This window comes from Pelodiscus sinensis, chromosome 3 (genome assembly GCF_049634645.1).
Source record: "Pelodiscus sinensis isolate JC-2024 chromosome 3, ASM4963464v1, whole genome shotgun sequence".
Classification (NCBI taxonomy): domain Eukaryota; kingdom Metazoa; phylum Chordata; order Testudines; family Trionychidae; genus Pelodiscus; species Pelodiscus sinensis.
Genome location: NC_134713.1, coordinates 139,098,718 through 139,124,546, shown reverse-complemented (window position 1 = coordinate 139,124,546; position 25,829 = coordinate 139,098,718). Strand labels below are relative to the sequence as shown.

Genomic DNA, 25,829 nt, shown 5'->3' with positions numbered 1-25,829 from the left:
GACAGCATAAATCAGCTCACAGCCCTGAGTCTTAACCACTTGACATTCCATTTCCTCATTAGGGCCTCCAGACACAGATTCCCGGTCCTGCCCTACTACTCCCAGAGTCAGGAACAGGCACCCACTCTCCAAACAAGTAACTGCCCTGCTTTGAGAAGGGAGACTCCAGTGGGAGTTAGAAGCGCTCACCTTGGCCTGGGTCAGGAGGGCTCTTGCAAGACACATGAGCTGCCTCTGTCCCACTGACAGACTCTTTCCTCTCTCCCCCAGCTCACAGTCCAGTCCACCTGCAGGGAGACAAGGATAAGCCCTCACCCAGCAAATCTTTGGTTAGAACCCTGCACAGCTTGCCTATACCAGGAGCTTCCAGGTGGTACTCAAAACTTCATTTCTGCTCAGCCCCAGCCCAAAGCCTGGGGATTTTAGACTCAGAGAAGCAAGATTTGTCACTAACACTATAGGTGTACCCTCTGCTAGGATCATGGAGACAGGTGAGAGAGACTGGGAAGCCCTTATCCTTCCCCCACACTCTAATCCCCTAGGGCCCAGCCTCCTTTAGTCAGATCCTGCCAGAGCCTTGCCCACCACCCTCACCAGATACCTCACGTGCTCATGTCCTTCCACTGGAAGTTACAGGATTCTGCTTGGGCCTCAGATGCCAATCCATTGGATCCCATTGGGATCTCACCCTCCCATGCTAGACCTTGTTGCATTTAGGCCCATAACTATCATCTCCAACTCACTGGCTCTGCCTGCTACCGGAGCTTCCTCATCTCCTACTGGCATTGGACTCACCCATCTGAGCAATCACCTCCTGTAGGTGGCACTGCTCCAGCACCTGGTACAGGTCAGAGTCTGTATGTTGCCCCAGAGGGTCCAAGTTCTCCCGGATTGTCCCACTAAACAGAAATGGGTCCTGGGGGATTATGGCCAGTTTGGATCTGCAGGGAGTGGAGAGATGAAGGTTTAGCAGGTGGGAACAGCATGGAAGCAAAAGGCTTTTCCTTGGAGCCAGTGGTAACAAGGCTGGTCCTGACTCTACTGGGCCGATCTCAGCCACAGGCACTGTAACCAAGGCATCTGAGATGCACAAAGGACCAGGCAGAGCTCTTCTCAGCCTGGAAAGCCTCAGCGTACACAACTGGGGGGAGGGGGAAGGAGGGGAGAGGACTCAGAAATATTTGAGCATCAGATAGGAAACTGCCAGAAGAGGCCAGAACCAACTCCCTCATTATTGCTTTGCTGGCAACCATTAGAACCAAAGTCCTGTGTTTGGTGGAAGGGCTCTTGGCTGAATCCTAAATGCCATTTGCTTCTACCTTTGCTCTGCCCACCTTACCTCAGACTCTCCAGGCCCACCAGCCGGCTGTCAACATTGTCCAGGAGGATGTGTCCCCCTCTCAGCTCCACCATGCGGAAGAGTGCCAAGAAGATGGTGGATTTGCCGGATCCAGTGCGTCCCACAATCCCCACTTTCTCTCCCGGGTATATGGTGAAGGTCACCCCATCCAGAGCATTGGGCAGTCCTGGCCGATATACCAGAACCACCTGCTGGAACTCCACAAGGCCCTGGCTCGGCCAGTCAGGGGCAACCTCAAATGAAGAAGAGGCAGAAATGTGACCAGGATCAACTACCAGGATCTGTCCCATTTGCTTCCTGTCTCTTTGCCTGGCTTCTCAATTCCTGACCATCCCTGTGCACCTAATTGCATCCCAGCCCTGTTCCACCCACCCCTCCTCCCACTGCACATGACCTTGAGGGGGGAGCGAAAGGGGTATTAGGAAAGGCACGGAGCAATTCTTGTAGATTGACTGGCAGTCCTCAGCACCCACTCATTAGATGGCTGTAACCAGTCACCAGTACATCAGGACCCTATGGGATACCTGAGCAGAGGGGAAGAATGCACAGAAAGGAGACCCAGTGCAAAGAACAGATCCATGAGATAGGATGCAAGCCAGGCCTGGAGGGCTGAGTGCAGATCTTACCTGGATCAGTTGCTCCTGGGGCTCTATGGGGATATCGGTGGAGTACTCCTCTGCTCGCTCGACACTCACCATCATGGTCTCTGTCTGCGTGAAACTGGAGATGAGGCTGGACAGCAAGTTTGTGACAGACAGGGCATACGAGAGGGCCAGGCCCACAAGACCTGAGATGATAAGAGATCATGGCAGGCATGTGAAGGAGTGGAGAAAGCAGCTCCAGTCAGGGTGGATTGAGGGGGACAAGGAAGAGGAGGTTACTCACCTATGCAGTAACAGATGCTCTTCGAGAGGAGTGTCCCTGTGGGTGCTCTGCGTTAAGTCAGTGCGCTGCTGCCGAGCCCTTTCTCCAGAGTCTTCATAGTAGGTCCCAGGGGCCATGCATGCACATGCCTTAAGCTGCGCACTCCTACAGTGCAAACATAGCACATGTGGGAGCCCCCTCTCTCCTCACTTCCTTCTCTACCCCTGAAGCATATAGCCCGTCAAGGAGGCCAGCACTCCAAAGTAGAGGGGAGGAAGGGAGGGTTGTGGAGCACCAAGGGGGGCACGCATCTCGAAGAACATCAGCTACTGCACAGGTGAGTAGCCTCCTCTTCTTCATCTTCGAGATATCCCCTTGGGTGCTCCACATTAGGTAACTACAAAGCTATATCCATTTAAGGAGGTAGGGACTTCGGAGCTGGCATGAATGCAGTAGATAGGACAGCCTTAGAGAATCTGAGTTAGAGAAAAGTCCCTGAGAAAGTGCTTAATGCTTTGTGAATGTGTGCGCTGATGACCAGGTAGCAGACGTTTAACACAGCCACTATCGGGACCATTCAGAGAAAGGCCACAGAGATAGCCATGGCTCTAGTTGAGTGTGCTCTTATGTTGTAAGCAGGGTTAACATCTGATAAAGAGTAACAAAGTTTTATACGGTCTGAAATTCAGTGAGAGAGTCGCTGGGCTGAGGTGGTTTGGCCTTCATTGTGATTAGCAACAGAAAAACAGCCTAGGAGAGCTCCTGAAAGGTCCTGTCAGCAGTAAATAAAAGGAAAGAGCCCTGCATAAATCCAGTGTGTGCGTGACTGATTCAAGCACACTAATGTGCGGTTTGAGGAAGAATGTCGGCAGAGATATAGTCTGATGCAGATGGAAAGAGGTAAAAACTTGGGATGAGTTCATGAGGAGACCTTGTCCTTGAAAAAGGTAGTGTGTGGGGGATCTGCCATCAGTGCTTCGATCTCTCTGACCTGCCTTGCCAAGGTAATAGCTACAAGAAAAGTTGTTTTCATAGAAAGGTGCAAAAGAGAGCATGTAGCCATTGGCTCAACTGGAGATGTGGTGACAGTATTTAAAACCAGGTGGCAGTCCCATGGTTGTGCTGGTGGGACCACATCTGGGTAAAGTCCTTACAAACACTGATAAACGTCTTAGTAAGAATGCGTGCATACATTCAGGTTCATCATGTGAAGATTGGGATGAATGGTCTGATTTCCTGGTTGATAGAGATCATCCTGATTGCGAGGCAGAGGGATCTGAGGTACTCAAGACATTCTGAGCAGAAAGGGAACCCAGGGTGCTATGAGAATTAAGTGTGCTTTGTCGGCCTGCACTTTGACTATGACCCTGTTTATGAGGAGTATTAGGGGAAAGGTGCATAGGAGATGATGTGACCAGTTAATGAGGAAAGCATCTCCAAAGAAACCCTTCCCCATTCTGGCTCTGGAACAGAACTGCAGACACTTCTTGTTGTTTTGTGTGGGAAAGAGGTCTATGGTGGAGTGACCCCATTGTTGGAAAACCCACAAGAGGATATCTGGGTTGATTTGCCACTCATGCAATGCCCTCCTTAGTGCATTGGCCATGGTGTTGAGGTTGCCAGGAAGGTGAATGGCAGTGATAAATATGCAATGATTCAAGTATCAATTCCAAAGTACAACTGCTTCTGTACATAGGGCATGTGATCGGGCTCTGCCCTGACAATTTATATAAAACACTGCAGCAACATTGTCTATGTATAGTCTCACGTGATGCTGATTAAAGGTAGGAAATGCTCACAAGCATATCTTACTGCCTGCAGTTCTCCATTGATGTGGAGACCTGTGTCTTTGTTGGACCACAGTCCCCGAGCCATAGGATGCTGCAAGTGTGCTTCCCAGCCCCTGAGGGATGCATCGGTTGTCAATGAAACGGACGGTTCTATGGTAAGGAACAGGACCCAGAACAGAGATTTGTGGGTGTCAATTACCAGAGAAAAGTTTTCTTCACGGAGGGTGTAACTTTGACAGTGGGTGAATGTTGGGTTTGTAAACTGTCCTGAGCCACCTCTGCTGACATCTCATGTACAAACGTGCATTTCTGACTACAAAGCTGCAACCTGGGAGTTGTAGGCAGTTGTGAGCCGCTGTTCTAGGGGAGAATGACAGCATCCTGATCAGGTCCACAATTCTGTGAAAATCATCCGTAGGAAGAGAAGCGAGAACGGATGTGGAATCTAGCCAAGCACCAATAAACTGAATTCTCTGAGTGGGTATCAGATTTGACTTGCTTTCATTTATCCATAGACCAAGACGTTGGAAGATGTGTCTTGTGATTGAGATGGAGTGATGAGTATCGGAGCGCGCTTTGAGGAGACAGCTGTAGAAATACGATAATGGCTTGTTTCTGCAGATATGCTGTAATGACTGAAAGCACCTTTGAAAAAATTCTTGGAGCTGTAGAAAGGCCAAATGGTAGGACCTTGTATAGTAGTGCTGGGTACCTAAAATGAATCGAAAAAAACTGCCTGTGAGCAGGATGGATGGAAATATGAAAATACGTATCTTGCAAGTCAAGACACGAAAACCAATCACCTCATTCCAACACCAGTATAATGGTGGCGAGTGTTACCATCTTAAACTTGTATTTCTTAACAAATTTGTTCAACGCTCATAGATCAAGAATGGGTCACCATCGTCCCAACTTTTTCTCCATGGGGAAGTAGTGGAAGTAAAACCCTTTCCCCCTTTAATGAGTGAGGACTAACTCAATTGCCTGCACTTGTAAGCAATGGTCAACCTTCTGTTGGAGAAGTTCCTTGTTAGAGATGGTTCCTGAAGAGGGACTGAGTAGGGGATGAGTGGGGGTCTTCATATAAAGGGAATGGCATATCCAATCATGATTATTTGGAGAACCCATTTATCAGATGTTATCCTTCTCCAATTGTTAAAAAACATTAACAGATGATGTTGGAATAGTTTACATGGTATGGTTGGCATTGAAATTGGCAAAACGTTTTCACAACCCTCGACATATTTCTCCAGTTTGCTTAGAGAACTGTTGTGATTGCTGCAAGTTGTTAGATGGTTGACAATGTCATTGGCTCCTGCCTCTATTGCAGGTTTGTTGATGTTGGTCCTGCCAATTATATTGTTGAGTATTTTAGGGGTATCTGCACCCAGGGTACGGATGGGACTTGTATTGCCGCCTTCTTGCTGTTGCAGGATTATGAACGCCAAGAGATCTGAAAGTTGCCCGAGAATCTTTCATAGAATGCAGCACTTCGTTAGTGTTTACCGCAAACAGCTTCTGCCCATCAAATGGAAGATCCACTACCATGGACTGGATTTATCTAGGGAAGGCAGCAACACTGAACCATGAGGCTCTTTGCATCACGACAGCTGTAACGAGGAGTGGGCCACTGTGTCAGCTGCATCTAGATGGCTTGTAGGGCTGTCCTTGAGATTGTATGGCCCTACACAATCACTGCTTTGAACTGCTGCTTCTTGGCCTCAGCAATGTCTGAAATAAAATCATTTAAATTGGAATAATTCCGATAGTTGTATTTGCTTAGTAGCGCTGCATAATCGTGACTTGGAATTGTAGTGTTGATGACATGTAGACTTTCAATTCAGAGGTCCAGCCTTTTGTTGTCACAGTCAGAGGGGTGGCTATAGAGTGCTGCAGCTTAGTCTTTTAGGTTATATCTATAGGGTGTGGAATTAAGATTACGCAACTTCAGCTACATTAGTTGCGTAGCTGAAGTCACAGTAGCTCAGCTCGCCTTTTGGCGCTGTCCAGACTGCAGGAAGTCGAAGAAAGAACACTCTCTTCCTTTGACTTCCCTTACTCCTTGTGAAAGCAGGGTTACTGGCATCGACCGGAGTGCCTCTCTCACTTTGAATTAGTTGTCTTAACTAAACCACTAATTCGAACCCTGGAAGATTGACAGCAGCAATTTTGATCTTCCACTGCGGTGTAGATGTATGCTTGGGTGTGCTGCCTCCACCACCAGGGAAGTAGGTGCAGGAGGCACCACCACTTCATCTGGGGAGGACAATTCATTAGTGTCAGGTGAGGTGTCTGGTGAGGGGTCAGACTGGTCCCCTTGTATAGCACGTTGCTGTTGAGGAGACGGAGATTGTAGTGCGGGGGAAGGGAGTGTTGAGGCACAGAAACAGATTTGCGAGAATAGTGCTGTTTACAGCAAGGCTGCCAAGGACTCCAATACTGGCATTGTGGGTAAGCCATGGGAGGTGGTACCAATAGATTTTTATACCAAGAGGGCATATAATGGTGTCTGAAGGGTGGGGGATGGGTCCTAGCCGAGTAGACAGAATAGAAAGTGAGTTAGGTGAGATCATCACATCCACCTCCTTGTCAGAGTCACTAGAAAACCTTTCTAGCCATGCATCTGGTCTTGGTGCCGAGGTACTGGAAGAAATGTTGGTGCCAAGAAAGAGTGAGTTGAAAGTTGAGGAGACCAAGAGATCTCTATGTTGTGTATATGGCTGCGCTGGCATAGATTATGCCATTTGTTGGCTGCACCAATGCTACTTGCGATGCAGTGTGATATCTTGGCACCGAGCTGCCAGGAGAAATGGTTGGTGCTGGGTCAGTGCCCACACTGGTGCTGGATATTGTGCTTGGCATCAAAGGCAGTTGTGGTGCCAGCAATGAAAAGTCGGTGCTGGTAGTTGCAGCGACACTCGAGGCAGGCAACTCCAAGTCTGTGGCCTCGGAGTGGGGCTTTGCATTTCCCGCTCCCATGGCAGTGCTGGACATGCCCAGTGCGTCATGGTAATCAGACATGGTGCCAGAGACACTCTCGGTACCATGTGCACTGGAGATGAGCGTTTAGGTGCTGGAGGCTCCTGAGGCAATGAGGAGGCGTGTTTCTTTGAAGATGTTTTGTCCTTTCGAGCTCAAGGCTTATCTGATTGTTGACCCAGATCTGAAGCTGGTCTTAGCGATTTTTCAAGTAAAATCAGCTTGAGGTGTAGGTGTCACGCTGCACTCTCTGTCTGTGACTGGAGGCAGTAGAGAAGGAACTGTGGGGCGGAGGGGGGGCCGAGCTTGCGCATGCGCAATGCCTGCGCTGTAGGAGTGTGTGGCCTGAGGTGCACGCATGCACGGCCCCAGGGACGCTGCTCTGAAGAAATGGCTCGGCGGCAGCGCACTGACCTAATATGGAGCACCCACGAGGACATCTCTTTCTCTTGAAGGAGCCAAAGCACCAGGAGAGGAATATAAATTGGCAACCTAGTTCTGGGTGGCGAGACAAAGAGAAGTGATACAGCTTCCGAGGAGATAAGGCTGATTAGCTACCTTTTAGACAGACAGACAGAGCTGCAGCTCTGGGATAGGAAACAGGGTGGCCTGAAACCAAGTGCTTGGGCTCTGTGCTGGATCCTCACTAAGGACTGGCCAGCTGTGCAGGAAGAATGACTGTGGTGAGAAAACTACTTTGAACAAGAGACTCAAATTTGTTAAATTACTTTGTAGTTTTAGAAGCATATTTTGTTTTTAACCATTTCTATCCCAATTCCTTCTACTAGGTATCACTTAAATACTGCAGAGAAGAGTTTGGACCATGAATTAGTGTTAATCTCGCACTCCCTGTCACTACCTGCCCTGGACAAGCTAATGGTCCAACCTGCAGACCCAATTCAGTGATGAATTCAAGTCACACGGCACCCGAGGCATATTGCACGTACAGTAAGGATCTATTCCCTGTTAACAAACCTAATTTGTTTTCATTACAAACCATTTCAGTGCAGTGTTTCCAACTGATGAATAAAATCTTCAGTCAACCTAATAGGCTGGTGCTGTCTCTTTAAAGGAGCAGAGAACTTGATCAAGTTTTGAGAGTACTACACTGAGTAGATCTGAGCACTGCAGAGGAGATGACTGTGGGGAGACCTGGGACTGGAATGTGCCTCTCTGCAAGGAGTTACCAGGCTGGGGAAGCCAGAGGCAACCTAGATCACTGCACTGTGAGCAGGCTGCCGGTATTCTCAGCCAAAACAGCATAGCACAGAAGCATCCAGGGTTACTGGGCAGGCAGTGACACAAACTTTTACTGGTCTGGGTGAACTTCTAAAGTTTTACAGCATACCTGGGTTTCCCAGTTGCCTCTGGTGCTGGATGATGGCGATTCCTGCTATAGCCGTAACCACAGCAACTCCGATCATCTGCAGGCGGATGTCCAGCCACTGCATGGCAGTGTTACCGGCAAAGAGGCAACGCTGGTTCTGCTCCAATCGTAGCTGATTCTCTGCCTCAAATCTGGTCCAGACATAATGCAGTGGTTAGTATCACAATCAGCCCTAGGGCCTACTGCCCTTCATCTGTCACTGGGCCAGAACCTATAGGTCCTTACAAGAGTGAAAGCCCTCACCTCTCTGTGGCCCGGGTGGCTCGGATGGTGCTCAGCCCAGTCAGTGTCTCTGAGAAGTGGGTGTAGATGGGGGACAGGGTGAGGCTGTAGAGGCGCTTGAGCTCACGGGAGGTGCGCCGATAATAGCGCTGGATGGAAAAGTAGAGGGCAGCCAATGGCAACAAAATCAGGCCAATCCAGGGCAGCCCATAGGTTATCATCACCAGCATGCCTAGCAGCCCAAAGACATTGGCCAGAAAAATGTTGAGGATGAAGGGCAAGCTGTCGTCCACACAGTATAGGTCAGAAGAGAAGCGGTTCAGGATCCGGCCCGTCGGCGTAACGTCAAAAAAGGTCACCATGGCCTGTCAACATAGAAACCGGATGGTAAGAGCCAGGGACAAGGACTAGCTTGAAGGGAGAGCAGTGCCCTGGAGCTATAGCTTGGCTGGCAGGTGGTCCAGCAAGCAGCCACCATTCGGAATAGTGCTCCGAAGAGGGGCAGAACTGAATAAGGACAAGGAAGAAATTCCCAGCTTGCACTGGCCCAGCACAACCAGACTCCAAACCCCTCTCCCCAGTTTGGAGGTGCCCTGCTGGAATAGGCATCCCTAATCCCAGCAGCAACACACAGCTCATAGGACACAGCCAGCTACCTTCATAATGAAGTGGCTTCAAGGAACCCCTTTGCAGAGAGCTGAGAGACAGACATAATGACTGCTGCCAAGGGGTAGGCGACTGACCTATGCTCCTCCTTGGCTGAGCAGTTCAGCACTCCAGTGAATCCATTTGTGGCTCTCTCTGTTCCCCTTGTTGCCCCCATTTCTCTCCCTAAACTGAGCCCCTGGGACTTCACCCTACCCCACCCTTATGACCTTCATCACTCTTTGGAGCAGCCGGCTGTGAATGACAGTGGCAGCGCGGATGGTGCCATAAGCAAAGAGGAAGGCCCGCAGGAGGGTGAAGAATGAGTTGGCTCCAGCTATGCCACCATACACCGTCAGGTAGAAGTTCACATCCAGTGTGCTATTGGGATAGATTGGAGCTGTGCCCAACACCTGGATGCGGGAGCTGGAAGAGAGGAGACAAAGTACTTCAACCACTGTGTGCACTATGTCAAGGTGACACCCAGTGCCCTTGAGACAGCAAACACCAAGGCCAGGGTGGGGGAGAAGCCAGGAGTCCTTAGCCCAGCGTGGGATACCAGCTTCCTCCTGCTGTTCACCAACTGCGGCAGACAAATTGCCTACAATTCCAACTGCAGGTTCTCTCCACTCCTCCGAGACCCTTGTGAAGCCAAGAGGACTCCCATCTGCCACAGGTAGCAAATCCAGCAGTGCTTCTTCGTTATCCCTTTGTACTCAGCTGGCCTTTTCATCCTATCTAGCTCTCAAAGCCATACTGCCTCTGTGCAATGGGGAGTGAGGGGGAGGGAATAGCCAGCTTCTACTCACAGGAAGAGGCCTTTGCAAAAGGGACATTAAGGAGCAAGACTGGAGACCATTGCTCCTCCTACAGTCAGACCACAGCAGCGCCTGAGCTAATCTATGCACACTTACATGAGCCCTGCAAGGGAGAAGAGCAGCAGCTGTGGGGAAGGGAAAGAAGCTGACAGGGGCCTCGTGGAGATGTTTGCTGTCTGAGGCAGGTTGGAAATCCAGTGTGACAGCCACCAAACTGAGACATTCCCGGATGCTGCAGAGATACACAAGAGTCAGAGCAGGATGAGGGTTAGACTCTGCTTCAGGCAACATGAGGGAGACGAGCAGGAAATGGAGCTGAGCTGGGGCTACAACGAGGAACTAGCCTTACCACTTCACTACCTGGCCTAATCTATACCCTGCCATCAGTACGTTAACCACTGCAGTTACTTGAGCAGTAGAGAGTATAGCCAGCAGCCAAGGAGGCCAGGTACAACAGCTCCCCTGGGGAAAAACAGTCCTTAGTGTTCCCCATGATAGCAGGGGCACAAATTACGACACAACATCTTGCTCTCACATTGGCTAAGGGCACCAGACAAATCCTTCGACTTCATGGGCAGGAAAGTACTGAAGGAACCCTGGCTGGAAGATTAGGAGGACGGGGTCTTCCTCCTGCAGGGGGTATGAAGAGAGTAAACCTAGTCTGCCACCCTTAGGACCCCTCATATAGCTGGGGAACACAGCAAGAGAACAAGAATGGAGAATGTCCCAAACAGAGAGTGGCGCGAGCTGCTGCCTTACCTTGCATCAGAAATAGGGAGAAGAGGATGGACAATGCTAGGCAACTGCCCACTGCCAGCCAATATGCCCTATACACCTGGAAAGCCACTGCCCCCTTTTTTTTTTCTTCCTCCCGCTGGAGGAGGCAGTTAGCTTGGCCCAGTTCCTCTGTCTGTATTTCCATATCCTCCTCCTGGCCTTGCTCAGAAGAGACTGTAGGAGGAAAGGCACAGGTCAGCGCAGCATCGATAGGACCAGCTCCTTACTGTAAACAGGGCAGGTATATGTCAAGTGGAAAGCTTTGCCATACTCTTAGAAGGCTTTCTAAGGTTTGTTCCTTTTTCCTTTCTTTTGCAACAGAGTTCATGAAGCTGTACCCTCTACCATAGGCATCTATCAGGAAGTCCTGTGGCACGTGGGAATGCACATCAGTACACTGCTTCCTTGCCAGTATCCAATGTCCCCTTCATCCCAAGCACGGAAAATACCCCACTGTGAAAGGTGTGGGAATGGGGGTTCTTTTCCAAGCTCCACAGCTATCCATTTAATTATCCCCATTTCAGCTTTTAATTAGCACTGAGGAGCCAGGGGGACTCAGAGACACCTGTATATGGAGACCTTTTCCACATATATCATATGCTCTATTTTTGCCATGAAAAGGAGGCAAGGCCTTGTCAGCAGACCAAGCAAAAAGCTGGGAACCAGGAGTTTAATAATCCCAACTCACTCTGTGATGTTGAGCAAGTCCCTTCCTCTGTCTCCCTCAATTTCCGTTAGTTGTTTTCCTACTCCACCCTGCCCCACTAGTACAACTGTCCTGAATTCCTGCTTGGAGATCAGATAACGGCAGAAAGCAGTTCCACGTGGATGTTTATCCCAAGCCACAGGGACCCCACCCACTTTCAGCAATGCCACTCAAACCGCCATATATTGACCTTTATTCTGCCTCCTTTTATTCTCCTCGTTGACTTTTGGGGTGGCTTCCACTAGTGGCAGGATTTCAGATGGGGTCCCTAGAAAGAGAGAGTGTGAGTGTTTTATACACTGCAGAGATCCTAAGGAGCAGATACTAGCTGTGGAAGTTTCAGTTATTAGGTACAAGACAGCTCAATTTACTTCTATCTCTGCCCTCCTATTCCTCTATTAGTACCCGCAACCCTGCTCCACAGATTCCTGGCCCTCCATTCCATCTTACCCCAATGCCCATCTCTTCTGAATCTGTCTATTTTATTCATACTATTGTACATTCAACATGTCCCAGTTCTTCCAGCTTATCCAGAGGCCTCTTCCCTTGGGCTCTCACTAATTTACTCCAGCCTCTTTGCAACTGTCTGCTTTGATTCCATATGGCCATTTTCCATCTGAATTCACAGCTCATCAGTCTGTCTAATAAGACTGGGATGGAGTTCTTAGCCCTCTGGTACACAGTCTGAAACAAAGCAGGTGTGCCACAGTACCTATCTTGACTATTCTGCCATTGTCCATGAGCAGCAAGGTGTCAGCATTCTCTAAAAACTCCGTCCTGTGTGTGCAAAGGATTCTGGTCTTGTGTTTGAGAAATCCCAGGATGCATTTTTGCATAAGATGATTGGCTACATCAGCATCAACAGCTGCCAGTGGATCATCAAGCAGATAAATCTCCTTTTCCTGAGGAAGAAAAGACAGATATACATCTCCTACGTTGCTTCAGTACCAGCTTCCACAGCAGGTTGTGCTATAGAGAATGGTGAAAGTGCACTGGCTTAGGGAAACTCTCAGCTCCTTTAGACCCAGCCTAGATGGACAGGAGGAGCTGGATGCTGTGCTGTAGGAGCTCTGGCAGTTGGGTACTTCCTGCTTCTCTAGCCCAGCCTTGGCTCTTGGACAATGCACCTGCTACAACTGGCCCTCTGTAGGGTCACTCTTCTATTTACCTGATAAGCCGCTCTAGCGAGGGCGATTCGAGCCTTCTGTCCCCCACTGAGTGTCACTCCATTCTCACCCACCTCTGTCTGGTCACCTGCTGGTAAGATCTAGAAGTGAAACACACAAGATGATCCATTTACAAAGTTGCTTCACAGAGGCAAAGTGAAATCAGGGATGCAGAATCAAGGCTCCTGAGTTCTATTCCTGGCACTAACACTAGCTCACTAAGGGTATGTCTACACTACCCTCCTAGTTCGAACTAGGAGGGTAATGTAGGCATACCGCACTTGCAAATGAAGCCCGGGATTTGAATTTCCCGGGCTTCATTTGCATAAGCGGGGAGCCGCCTCGTGGAACGAGGTGTACCGGTAGTTTGGAATAGGAAGCCTAGTCCGAACTACCTAGTTCGAGCCCCGTGTAGCTGCGCTGCACGGGGTTCGAACCAGCGGGGTTTTAAAAATGGCGGCTCCCCGCTTATGCAAATGAAGCCCGGAAAATTCAAATCCCGGGCTTCATTTGCAAGTGCGGTATGCCTACATTACCCCGCTAGTTCGAACTAGCGGGGTAGTGTAGACATACCCTAAGAGACTTTGGACAAGACACAAGTGGCCTGATTTTCAGAGACTCTGAGCACCCACATCTCCCACTGCAGTCAAAGGGAGATGCAAGTGCTCACCATCTTGGAAAAACCAGACCATTAGCCTCTGTGTGTTTTTGCTTCCCTGTCTATGTAATGGAAGAACAATCCTTCCCTCCCAGAGATTGTAGGAGGGTTCATGAACTAATGTGTCTAATGTGCTTCCTAGATGGGATGTGTATTACTGATTGGAGAAGGGTGAGAGTTTGAATCAACCTAGATGATAAATTCTTTCCTTTTAGCTCTCTTTAGGATTGAGATGTGGGGTATCATCAGGCCTATTCAGAGATATGTTCTGCTTCCTTTTACAAAAGGAGTCTGCACTGCAGTTCCTTGGGACATCTGGGGCTGCTGCCTTGATACTACCAGCAGTCCCACATAGAGGATGAAAATTCAACACTCTTTTCTTGCTGCGTAGCCCCACCAGATCCCAGGGAAGGGCTGTCTGCTCCAATGAAGTATTGGCTTCTGATCATTTCCCTATGGCCAGAACCTGATGGCTTATTAATGGGAATACTAGGGCAGCTTTGAACAACCTCTCCCTTCCTTGGGATTCAGATCTTTCTGCTCAAGATAAGCCTTAGAAGAAACAGTATAAGCATTGCCTCAGCCCAAAGGAAGGGAAGGGAGTGACTCAATGCCGGTAATGAAAATGAACAAAGGGCGCATTTGGCTTAGGAAGGAGGGAGAGGCTGGGGAAATAGGTTCTATGCCCTGACTGAGAAGTTAAGATTCAGGCTCAGATTCAGGGCAGGACCCGAGGAAGCTGGTGGGACGTGCGCATCACAGGGCACTTACATTCAGATCATCAGAAAGTGCACAAGCCTCAAGCACCTCCTGGTAGAGCCTGGCATCATAGTCCCTTCCAAAGAGGATGTTCTCACGGACAGTAGTAAACTGGATCCAGGGCTCCTGGGTGGCCAGGCCGAATCCTTGCTCCAGATCCCAGACATACACTTGTCCGCCAAGTCTGCAAACACCCCAAAGCCGGAAAGAATAGGGAGGCAGCAAAGGAAGAGAAAAAACAATACAGGGAGTGCATGCCTGGTATATGGGTCTAGCCCATGGAAAATCCTTTGTAGCAGAGGTGGTAGGAGATGGGGCAGGAGGAGAGTTTGAGATGTCTTATATGGCTATTTACCTGTTGAGTTCTCCAGTAATTGCTGCAAGCAGAGAGCTTTTCCCACAGCCAACCTTCCCAACAACTCCCACCAGCACCCCCTGCAGAGGGAAAGAAGCAGAAGCCAGATGTAATGTATTAACACTTGACCCTTCTAGTGATGGCTCCCTCTTCTATATTCCCTGCACCCCCACTCACCTTTGCCACTGCCAGGTCCTGAATGAAGATCTGTTGAGACCCTCTGGCCAGATGCTGCCTGGTGCTCTCCTCCTTTGCCGATGACCAGGAGAAGGCAGACTGATGCATTTCCAGTGCAGAGGATGGGTCTGTGGGGCCATCTGGCAAAAGAAAAGGGTCAGAAAACGCAACGGAGACACTAGGCTGGCTCCGCCACTCCTGCAGCATGTTTTTGAGGGATAGCAGCCCAGACAACCTTGGATGCTGCTAGCACCATTAGCTCCACTCCTAGAGTACACAAGGACACAGCTCAGACATGCTCCACTCGGCTGTACAATGCCACTGTGTGACACCGAGACACTACCCTGTTGTAACCTCTCTCTTCTACCTGTCTCTGAATCCCTGCAGGAAGCTCATGGAGTCATTCTAAAAACAAACTGAACTTCCTATGTCTGCGGGTGGAAGAAACAGCAGGGAGCTGGCAACAGGGGAAGGGGGCGGAGGGAAGTATCACAGAAGAGAGTGCAGAGGTTCCACCCATTCTGCCAACCAAAGCCAACAGGGCTGATGGCTTCAGTGTTGAGGGAGATTTTGTAGAAATGAGCAAACAGCCTTTGCTTTGGGAATATACAAAGGCAGGAATCAGCAGGCACAGGAATGGTCTGTTTGGTGCTGGTGGAGAGTGATGCTGTTGCCCTGTTCTCTAATGGGGACACTTCCACAGATCCAGAGCGTGTGCTTCCCTCAGACTGACTGAAAGGAGCACAGCGCACTGCTCAGCACCCTATGGAGTTCAGTTACGGAGCAGTTATCTAACGGCACTAGGGTCAGCGAACCCGTTTCCTTTAGACCTATGCCCTCTGGCACAAGCACTTTCAGTATTCAGACTTCTCCATTCTCTTCACACCCCACACATGGAAATTCCACCCCAATGCCCACAGCACCCACTCCTGCTTGTGTCCCAGCTCCTGTCTTCATACCTATGGTGTAATAAGCCTGCAGGTTCTGGTCAGAGAGTTCAAGGAAACGCTGTATGCGATCCAGAGACACTTTGGCATCCAAGACTCCATTCAACACCCACGGGAAGTTATTGAGGGGAAAAATCAGCATCCCAACAAGCGCCAAGGCTGTAAACACCTGTGGCAGAGAGGGATACAATAAACAATTGAGGGATAGTAAGCCTTTGGCACCCCTCCATACATTTCCCAGATTAGAGATCATGATGGGGAGGAGGAAGACCACGTGGACAGATGTCCTTGCACCTGGGGAAGGGTCACAACATACAGATGGGTACTGAACTTTATTCTACAGCTGCACTCAGCAGTATGGGCTGAGCTCTGTTCCCAGGGGAGATCTCAGAGCAATGGAATCCCATAAGGGAGTGGAGCCCCATGGTTATTCCAATTAGGATGATTCTGAAAACTCTCCTCCCACATCAGTCTGAGGAGAGAAATGGGTTTGCACAAGTCTCCTCTGTCATTCACCTTGGTGGCAGTGAGCTGGTGCCCCAGCAGTACATAGGTGATGAAGATGACAATGGAGACGACTACTGGCAATGCTGCCCACAAGTACACACACACGGCATCCAGATACTTGATGGCTCGCAGCTTCTGTAGCTCCTTGGCTCGGCAGGCATTTATCCGGGCACCAAAGTGCTGCTCCCAGGTGTAAAACTTGATCACTCTTATGCCACAGAGGAACTCTGTCATTAGCTGTGGGCAGAGAGGCAAGCAGAACAGACCCAGATCAGTCTCTTCTGCCCTCCAGAGCCATGTTACACCAGACACTAGCCAAAACAGATTGGACAGAGGGGGATAAAAGGTGGAGAAACAGAGACATGTTCTAGTCTACAACTGGCAGTAGCAACAGTCAAGAACTTTGATCCATCTTCTCTGATGCTGCCCCTGCCTATTTGAGCTCTGTGGTGTTTGAAGTAAAACTAAACATTCAGTATTTAAAATCTAAGCCAGACAACTGAATCCTCACAGAAGATTCATCCGGCAGAGTGGTTCTGACTTATCTAGAGAAGACCATCCTGGGGCGGGAGGGGGAGGGTAGAACTAGAGATAACTTCTTCCAGAAACATACTGCAAATGCTCTTATAGATGTACAATGCATATAGGAATGAGACTTACATTTTTATGTTTCTAAAATATGGGTGGAAAATTGCAAAAAAATTGGTGGGTCTGGAAAAACCTCTGTCACCACTGCAGATGCTAGGTTAAAACATTACCATACAATCTTATCATACTGGAGCCCAGGACACTAAGGGTACGTCTACACAGCAGTCCACGTCTACACTACAAGCAGTTATTTCAACAGAATGTCAAAATAAGGTCAAGCTGGAGGACTTCTTACTCCGACTCCTGTAACCCTCATTATACAAGATGTATGGGAAGAGTGCTCTAATTGGACTTCCTGCTATATAGACAGCACCAAAATTAACGTAGCTCAAGCTGCATAGCTTATTTCGGCTTTAGCTCTGTTCTGTAGACGTGCCCTTGGATAGTAATCCCAAGGGAGAAGAGTCAGTGCAGAAGCAAGAGACAGAATGATATGGATTCTGAGGGTGCCAAATCAGAGAGACACATAACCACGATAAAAATGTTAAACATAGGCACTTTGAATCAGCAGTGGGCAGGGTTCCCAAGATTAATACGCATCAATGGGAAGAGTGTCTCGAGGGAATGGGACCACGGGTTTCACAGTAACTGCTACACACAGGACAGGCATCTATGGGAGAGACTGGACATGCCTGGGGAGCAATAAACACCATAAAATGACATGACAGAACAGCTTCCTTCTAGGTGGAATCATAATGACAATGCTTTGTGCTGTACCCCTCAGGTATCTGACCTTTCTGCACTCCCATTAGGGTTTTCCTCATTGACTGGGTTCCAAAGTACATAGCCACAGTTCTAAGAATGATCAGGAAGAAAATGCAGCAATAAACCCAAAGGCGGTCTCACCTTAACTCGTGTGTCTTTGTACTTCAGCATCTCCTTGTTGTTCTCCATGATACGGTTTGCTATGACCTTGTTCACTGGCACAAGCAGCAGGGCCAGGGCCAGGCCTCCCAGGAAGGCCACCCCCACCTGCTGGTAGAGCAGGAAGAGGGTGATGGCAAACTGCACAGGGAGACTCCATACCTCATGGAAACTGACACAGAAGTTGACCAGCCGATCAGTGTCTGTGCTCATAAAATTGACAATCTCACCCATCGTGAAGTCAGCCAGACTGCTGCCACTAACCCGCAGGGCCTTGCGATAAATGGCAGAGATGACTGCTGCACGTACTGTCAGCATCACCTTGTTCACCTCATAGTTGAATTGGTTCCGCAAGAGAGCACCCAGAAAAGAACCAGCAAAGAGGCCGAGGGCGTACAGCACCCCATGGCTCAGAGGCTCCTGGTGTGACTCCATGAAGCCAACAAGTAGGTTCAGGAGCAGGGGACCTGAGAAGCCCAACAGGCTACCAGCCAGTTTGAGGAGCCCTAGGGAGTAGTAGCGGAGCCCAAAGGCTGCATGAAGTACTGAGAGGAGTTGCACAGCCTGCTGGGTGTCACAAGGGCTCTTTGAAGAGGGGAAGGCATACCCAGTCCCATCACTTCTGGTGATAATTGGGCTAGTGGAAGACATTGCATCTTCCTCCTTTCGGCTGAGAGCTGCTTTTTCCTGCCAACACGAATAGAAGTGGTCACGGACCCTGGCAGCCTGGAGACGTCGAGGTAGCAGATAGATATCCTGTGGCCGATTCAGCATACACTGGTAACCACGTTTCATAAGAGGGTTCATCCAAGTATAAGAGAAGCGTGAGAGCCAGCTTTCACCATCTTCTGCCACTCCCTGCCAGGTAGACACTGGGATCCCTGATTCTGTGATGAGAGGTTCATGCTGCCCCAAGTCATTGATGGAGCAAAAATCTTGCCTGCTGGCAACAGGAGTAATATAGCCAATCACATAGATAAGTAGAGTGGCCAACTGCAGGCAGAGGATGGAGAGTCTGAAGATATGAGCAGCATGGAGGTAGGGCCCGGCCAACCCATTCTTGCAGCACCATACTAGTGTGATGATAAGGGCAGGGATAGGGAAGAGGGCTAGCAGCACCATGGCTGCAGGGCCACGGGAAGAGCCATATGTGGACCTATAAAGCATGAGGAGTGCCAGGCTATGAGTGAGCCATGCCAGCATGGCAATGCCATTTGTCATCACTGTCAGGTACAGGGTGCCCAACTCCTGTTGAGAGATGGCTGCTGAGATTATACCAAGGATGGGCAGGACGGTGAGCATGAAGGAGGCAGTGATTCTGCATTTCCAGCCAGGTCTGTGGGAAGCCCCTGGGACAGATCTAGTGGAGAGAAAGATGGTGAAAGCTTCACAGTGAGCCAGCTACTGTTCCATCAGCTGTGATCACTTCTCTCCTTCCTCCCTCTGCTCTTCCCACCATTACCCAGTCATTCCTATTTCTCGCCCATACAGATAACAACAGGCTCTTTGTCCTATCCAGAGCTTTTTAGGATGACAAAAATTGCCACTGCTTTTCAGATCATGTTAATATACTCTGGTATCTTGTTTCTCACAGTGGCCAATAGAGCATACCTTAGAAAAAGATGCAAGAAACCCCACAGTTAACAACTATGGAAGAACCTTCCCATGAGGAAACTTCTACCTAACCTGTGGTACTTGACGGTTGAATTAAGTCCTGACCCATAATAGTTTAAATCCCTGATAAACATATATTTTTATCCTAATATAATTCTGGATGTTCACATTCTTCATACAAATATCAATTTTTTCTTAATCCCTCCTAAACGTTTTACCTCAGCAATGTCTTGCGACAAAGAATTTCACTGGCTAATTATCCACTGCATAACAATTTCCTTATCAGGAATATATTTATGGCCTTTCAATTTCATTGAACATTGTAATTTGTTAATTATGAGAGTAAATAGGAGAAACTAATGTAATAAATGATGTAGAGAAATTATTTTATATAATGTCTCAATGTCACCTTGTATTTATATCCTCTATAACCTAAATATTTTCAATCTTTTAAATCTCTCTTCAGAAGTTTTTTTTTTTCCAGGCCTCTAATCATTCTTATTACTGTATTAGCCTCTGAACTCCCTCTATTTCTACTAAATCTTTTTTGAGATATTGTGATCCAGCTATATACACTATTTCCAGGTGAGGAAATTGCTCTGTGTAATGGCATTATAGTATTTTTCTCCATTTTGTCCCTTATGCAGAATTATGAATGTGTTTAACTACCTGTTACTGCAAACTGAGCAGATGTTTTCAGTGAGCTGTCTACAGTGATAAACAAGTATTTCTCTTGAGAGGTTACAGTAAATTTAGAACCAAGTGACATTTAGGACTACTCTTGTTTTAAAAAATAATAATACAACTTAAGGGGCTAAAGGGAACGAGATACAGAGAATATATGTGCTTGGTTAAGAAATGACTCAGGAGGGACATGATAACCACCTATAATTATGAAAGGTAGATGAGGAATTGTTTAGGGTGGCACCTAATATATAAGTAGGAGGAAGGAGAAAATAGTACAACTGGCTTAGCTATTTTGTATAATGTAACAAAATAACAATCCAGGATAAATAAAACTTTTTTCAAAAGAGAATGTGTCAGCTGACTATCAGGAAATATTAGGGACAATTTTAAGCTTTGGAATCATTTCCTAAATGGAAACAGTAGAGTCTTCACACGCTAGAGTATCTGAAACTGGACCCTGGGGAATAAACTGTAGGGCCAGATTCTACACTGGCCCTGAGGCAGAGATAGGGATAGATTAAATAGAGCCTAATAGTGCTTTTCACTCTGCATGTGCTCAAGCACTCTGCCCAAAAGGAAGTAAACTCAAGACTGTGAATGTTACCTGCAGGTAGCTGCCACATGGCACAAAGAGAAATTATTTCCATCATTCAGGAGACTTTTCCCACATTCTTCATTACAAAGAAGAAGAGACACAGATGGCTATCATACCTTGGAGTGCCGAGGTAGCAGGCACTTACTAATGCAAGGATCACATGAGGGACAACATTCAAAATCAGCTGGTTAAAGCAGTGACCAACACTACCATGGATCCACACAGGAAGTGGGTCTTCCGGACTGGTACCACACAGATCAGCCAGGATCTCTTCCATCTTCTTTTAGGAGCCAACTGCAACAGTGATGAGCTCCTAGAGAAAAAAAAGGAAAGAGAATGAGTTAGGCACATAACTAAATCAAACACAATTTAAGATAGTAAAAGAAGATTCCTCCGTTATTAATAAAACTCCTGGCCATGCTGCAGGTCCCTTTTTATAAGGATCTCAAACAATTTTATTAACATTTACACTTTAGACATCCCCTCATCCCCGTGAAGTAGATAAGTCACGCACAGGGTTAATTTCAACCATGACTAGAGCCACGTAAAATCTTTCACATTAAACTTTTTTCCTGAAAGGTGTACATTCAGGTTGATGGAAACAGCTAATGAATTTGTGTCAAGTAAAATTGTTTTGATTGAAATTCCCCCTTCTCTCTCCCTTAAATCCTCAAAAGATCAAAACATTCTATTTTGATATTTTTAAATGAAACATTTTGTTGAATGTTTCAATTCACAACAATGTTTTTCTAGATTTACTTCAATTTTATAGTAAGTTTCTTACCATCTTTGTGTAGCTATACATTAGCTATAATTGTATTGTTGCAGACAAACTTTCTTTTTATGTGCACATCCACCACCTACCACCTTGGAACCCTCTTCTTAGTTGGGGTCTCTACGCACTAAACACCTAGGCTGCGTCTAGACTGGCATGATTTCGCGCAAATACTTTTAACGGAAAAGACATCTTTTGAGCAAAAGCATCCGTGCCAGTGTAGGCGCTCTCTTGTGCAAGAAAGCTCCGATGGCCATTTTAGCCATTGGGCTTTCTTGAGCAAAAAATTAACCTCCCTGTCTACACTGGCCCTCTTGTGCAAGAATACTTGCGCAAGAGGGTTTATCCTTGAGCGGGAGCATCAAAATATATGCACAAGAACCACTGATTTTGTACAGTACAAAGTCAGTGTTCTTGTGCAAATACTCACAGCCAGTGTAGACAGGCGGCAAGATTTTGCACAAAAGTGTCTGCTTTTGCGCAAAATCTTGCCAGTCTAGACACACCCTTCTTGTAATAATAATGTGGAACTATATGTGCTAGTGCATGCTAGATGTGTGCATATGAATACTCATGTGTATCTGCATGGAGATGTGGGAGTCAGTTTCTACAGATTTTAGATATATAGGTATTTAGACAGGTGCATTTCTCTGTGATTGTGCTATATGGATTTGTAGCTGGGCTTCAGAAACGGATCTTTAATGGATCCACTGCAGCTAGTCCTAATTCCACACATAAAATGACAATAACTTTAGCCAACAAAATACAAGGAGGTGGTTGCAAAAAACAGGGAGAGGAAGCGAAAGAAACAGGAAAACCTTGGTGAAATTTCATTTTTTTAAAGTTACCTCTTTGACTATTTTGCTGCAAGCTGTAGCATCCTGTAACAAATAAAACCTAAAGCTAATATATAAAGGAGAATGTTTGTGCGCTAATAACTTGGACAAGATAAGAGCTACCGCAACCAAACTTTGCATGGGATAACCTTTCATCTAGAAGAAGGTTTTAAGGTACTTTTGGACCCGATATGGCCTGAGCTCAAACTGTAAAAATAAAAAAGTAACCCTCCGCGCTGCACTGCAGGGGCCGCTCCGCCCACCCTAGGTCCCATGCCCGACGCCTGCAGCCCCCAGTGCTGTCCGGGACTCGCCCCCTCCCGCCTGCGAGGTTACATAAGCAACCCTCTTTTCTCCCCGTCTCCCCCCCCCCCCGGTGCCAGCACGCAGTGCCCTGACCCCCACGTGCACAATCAGAGCCGGCCCAAGCTACCGGCTGACCAGGCTACTGCCCAGGGTGGCCCATTGTAGGGGACGCTGTGCAGGACTGCCGTGCAGGGCTGCCGGGCCAGGCAGCACCGTGCATGCTCCACACGCCCAGGGCGGCGCCATGCTTTGTCGGGTGCCTGGGGGCACTGCGCACCTAGGGCTACACATGCACTATATGCCTGGAGCAGGGCCAGGCATGCACTGAGCACCGCCATACATGCTCTGAGCGCCCGGGGGCGGGACTGTGCATGTGCTGGGTACCTGGGGGGCGGGGCCACGCTCCCGGGGCCCTGAGCGCACGAATGGCTTGGGCGGGCCATGCGCACAATGGCTTGGGCACCCGCCCTGCCCCCTGCGGAACCTGCAGCCCCAGGCGCGAGCTGGGGTACCCCTCCCACGTGTAACTTCCTCTCCACCCGGGGTCGCACTCCCCCCCCCCCCCCCCGCCAGGGATGACGTGGACCTATATTTGAATCCCTATAGAAATCAGTGCAACTTTTCTACCATTCAGAAAAAGATAATGGACTATTGCTTTTCTACATTTGGTTCCTCCGGTTTCCCGAGCAATGCCGGGGAACTCCAGCTAGTTTAGCATAAAACACTCGTCCAGGCGATAACGATGCCTGTGAGCAAGTAAGCCAGGGCGTGGGAGAGGAAGAGGGAGAACACGGGGCCGGAGGAGCCGGGTGGGGCCTCAGAGGGGCGAGGCAAAGGCGGGGCTCCGGGCAGGGGAGGGGCGGCAGGAGGGCCTCGGGGCAGAGGAAAGCCCTGTCACTAGCCGGGTCTAAGCACCCACCAATAAATGGGGGCGGGCGGGCAGCAGGGCGGCCCTTGCTGGCCGGGTGAGACGGGCTAATCTGGCAGCGACAGGCCCCTTCCCACCACACACCGGCCCGCTCCCTGCCTCGCACCTTCCGCCCTTCTCGGGCGCTTTCCCGCTCCCCCGAGGGGCGGCCGGGCTCCACCGGCCCCACAGGCTGTTGAGGGAGGGGCGCCCAAAAGGACACGTGACCCAGGGGTCCCCTGCGGAGCCTCACACGCTCGCGGGGGGGGGGGGGGGGCGGACGCGCTTTCGTCACCCGGTTGTGGCACGCCCGTCCCACGAGCCAGGGGCTCGGATGACGTCATTGATTGCGGTTTCCCCTCTCCTCCCGCCGGCGGACTTTGAGGCTTGGCCCCGCGATACCTGAGCGCGTCCCCGCCTCCGTTGGGTTGGCGAGGACGAGCCCGCTCCCATTTGCACCCGGCCGCGTCCCATGCGATGAGGCCTCGCGACGGCGAGCCAAGAGGCACAAACCCGGCTCTTTGGCGCTGCTGCGTTCTGAGCCGCTCCGGTATCAGTCCCAGCACGGAGCCTGATGGGTCCCCAGTGAGGAGGTGTGATGGGGCAGGAGGGGAAGCACCTATGCGCCATGCACAGCTTCCCACGCTGGGGTCTTTCCCCGGCTCCCAGCGTGGGTAGGTGCTGATCGCTTGTCGCTGCGGCTGACCTCTTGCAGACCGGGTCTCTGTGAGCTCCGGCAAGATGTTATGGGTTAATGGTGGTTCCAAAAAGTTATTCCTTGTGCAGACCACGAGAAACCCCGGCCCTGCAGCAGACCCCTGTGCTGGTGCAGAGATCTCCTGAGTTCAGCTGGGCTTTGTGGGGATGGATGGGCTCACCCACAGGGATCTGGTCTCCCCATAGCCCGGGAGGCATTCAGAAGATAAACATCCAGCAATGCAAAGTAATCGCATACATTAATAATCAGTTAAGGAAATCTGTGCCTGCTATGCTATACCATCAAGTTAATAGACACAGAGACATCAAATTAACAAGGCAGATAATAAACAATAAAAATCAGAGAGCTTTGGCATTTAGGACTCTGAGAACACAAAACAACAATCCCAAAGAATATACAATTTTCAGATGCTTCATTGGAAGGTGTTGCAACTGGCTAGTCAGGTTAGAGAAATATAATACAAAGGAGGAAACATAAAAAGAGGTAGAAACGAAACTGAGTTTTTAAAATGCAATTAGTATATCTGGAGAAGAGCAACAGATTCTTAATTGGAAGGAGAAACCTGGAATTCCTGGAAAGTGGAAATGTTTGAAAGGGATGTATGGCTGACTGAACAGTCAATTAGACATAGTGTGGCAAAATGACAGCAACTAAGTAGGTCAATGCAATGGGGTGCACACAAAATGTTATATCCTGGAGTAGAGAATTGATAATCTCACTCCAAACAGCTCCATTGCAACTGCTTCTGAAATACTTTGTGGCATTTTGGGCACCTCCTTACCAGAATTCATATAAGTCCAACAAAACACATTGGGTGCATCTAGACTGGCAAAAACGTGCCAGCTGTCTACACTGGCCACTTGAATTTGCGCAAGAGCACTGACTTTGTAATGTACAAAATTAGTGCTTCTTGTGCAAATACTTTCATGCTCTCGCTCGGGAAAAAGCCCTCTTGCGCAAGAATACTTGCACAAGAGGGCTAGTGTAGACAGGGAAGAACTGTTTTGCGCAAAAAAGCCCCGCTCGCCATTTTAGCTATTGGGGCTTTCTTGTGCAAAATCGTGTCTAGACTGGCCATGGATGCTTTTGTGCAAAAGCACTTTTTGCACAAAAGCATCCGTGCCAATCTAGATGCACTTTTGCGGAAATACTTTTAACGGAAAAACTTTTCTGTTAAAAGTATTTCTGCAAAATCATGCCAGTCTAGACGCAGCCATTAAGAGGCTGAATTATGAGGAAAGGGTTTAATGTATGCATCTTAATGAATCTGAATTCTTTAAATATGTGCCTAATTAGCACACTGGATGCATATACAAAAATACAGGCTTCCTTCCCCTCCCACCCTCAGAAAAAACACCTAGAAATCAGACAATTTTTCCCCAAATCCCATTAGTTTCCTCACAGATTTCCCAGATATTGCTCCTGCTCCCCTCATCTTAATTGTTTCTCAACATCTGTCTCTACAGTGTCATGTTCATACACAATTACCTGTTGTCAGATTCATAGATTTTAAGACCAGAAAAGACCATGAGGATAATCAAGTATAAGTAGGCCAGAGAATTTATTCCAGTTACCACTGTAATGAGCCTAGAGATTAAATTCCCAGAGATTATTTCCTCGAGCCTCCCTTGTCTCTCTCTCTTGCTCCCTTCCCCCCTTTGAGGATCCAGGCATTAGCTGTGGGACAGACATCTTGGCACTTCAGCTCTGTGAAGGGGGGCACCGGGCCTTTTTGCCTCTCAGGGAAAGCATGAGATTCGAG

The 25,829-nt window shown here is 48.7% G+C and overlaps 1 protein-coding gene across 8 annotated transcripts in view; it reads right to left on the bottom strand.

Moving 5' to 3' along the window:
* ABCC10 (ATP binding cassette subfamily C member 10) overlaps positions 1-25,829 on the bottom strand; it is a 31,846-nt gene that overhangs the window by 4,430 nt on the left and 1,587 nt on the right. The window contains exons 1-20 of one of the 8 annotated variants that reach the window (XM_075924988.1): positions 23,752-23,892; positions 20,642-20,838; positions 17,612-18,989; positions 16,127-16,354; positions 15,623-15,779; positions 14,664-14,803; positions 14,487-14,566; positions 14,144-14,315; positions 12,717-12,815; positions 12,261-12,450; positions 11,739-11,816; positions 10,825-11,016; positions 10,162-10,297; positions 9,478-9,673; positions 8,624-8,967; positions 8,342-8,511; positions 1,987-2,147; positions 1,340-1,593; positions 796-941; positions 190-287 (exon numbers count right to left, since the gene is read on the bottom strand). In XM_075924988.1, the coding sequence (XP_075781103.1) occupies positions 190-287; positions 796-941; positions 1,340-1,593; positions 1,987-2,147; positions 8,342-8,511; positions 8,624-8,967; positions 9,478-9,673; positions 10,162-10,297; positions 10,825-11,016; positions 11,739-11,816; positions 12,261-12,450; positions 12,717-12,815; positions 14,144-14,315; positions 14,487-14,566; positions 14,664-14,803; positions 15,623-15,779; positions 16,127-16,354; positions 17,612-18,989; positions 20,642-20,802 (4,380 nt within the window). In that variant the 5' untranslated portion in view covers positions 20,803-20,838; positions 23,752-23,892. Of the gene's footprint in view, positions 1-189; positions 288-795; positions 942-1,339; positions 1,594-1,986; positions 2,148-2,182; positions 2,390-8,341; positions 8,512-8,623; positions 8,968-9,477; positions 9,674-10,161; positions 10,298-10,824; positions 11,017-11,738; positions 11,817-12,260; positions 12,451-12,716; positions 12,816-14,143; positions 14,316-14,486; positions 14,567-14,663; positions 14,804-15,622; positions 15,780-16,126; positions 16,355-17,611; positions 18,990-20,534; positions 20,839-23,361; positions 23,382-23,476; positions 23,622-23,644; positions 23,694-23,751; positions 23,894-25,829 lie in introns of those variants that run through there. The other 7 variants (XM_075924992.1, XM_075924989.1, XM_075924993.1 and 4 more) reach the window with 7 other exon arrangements.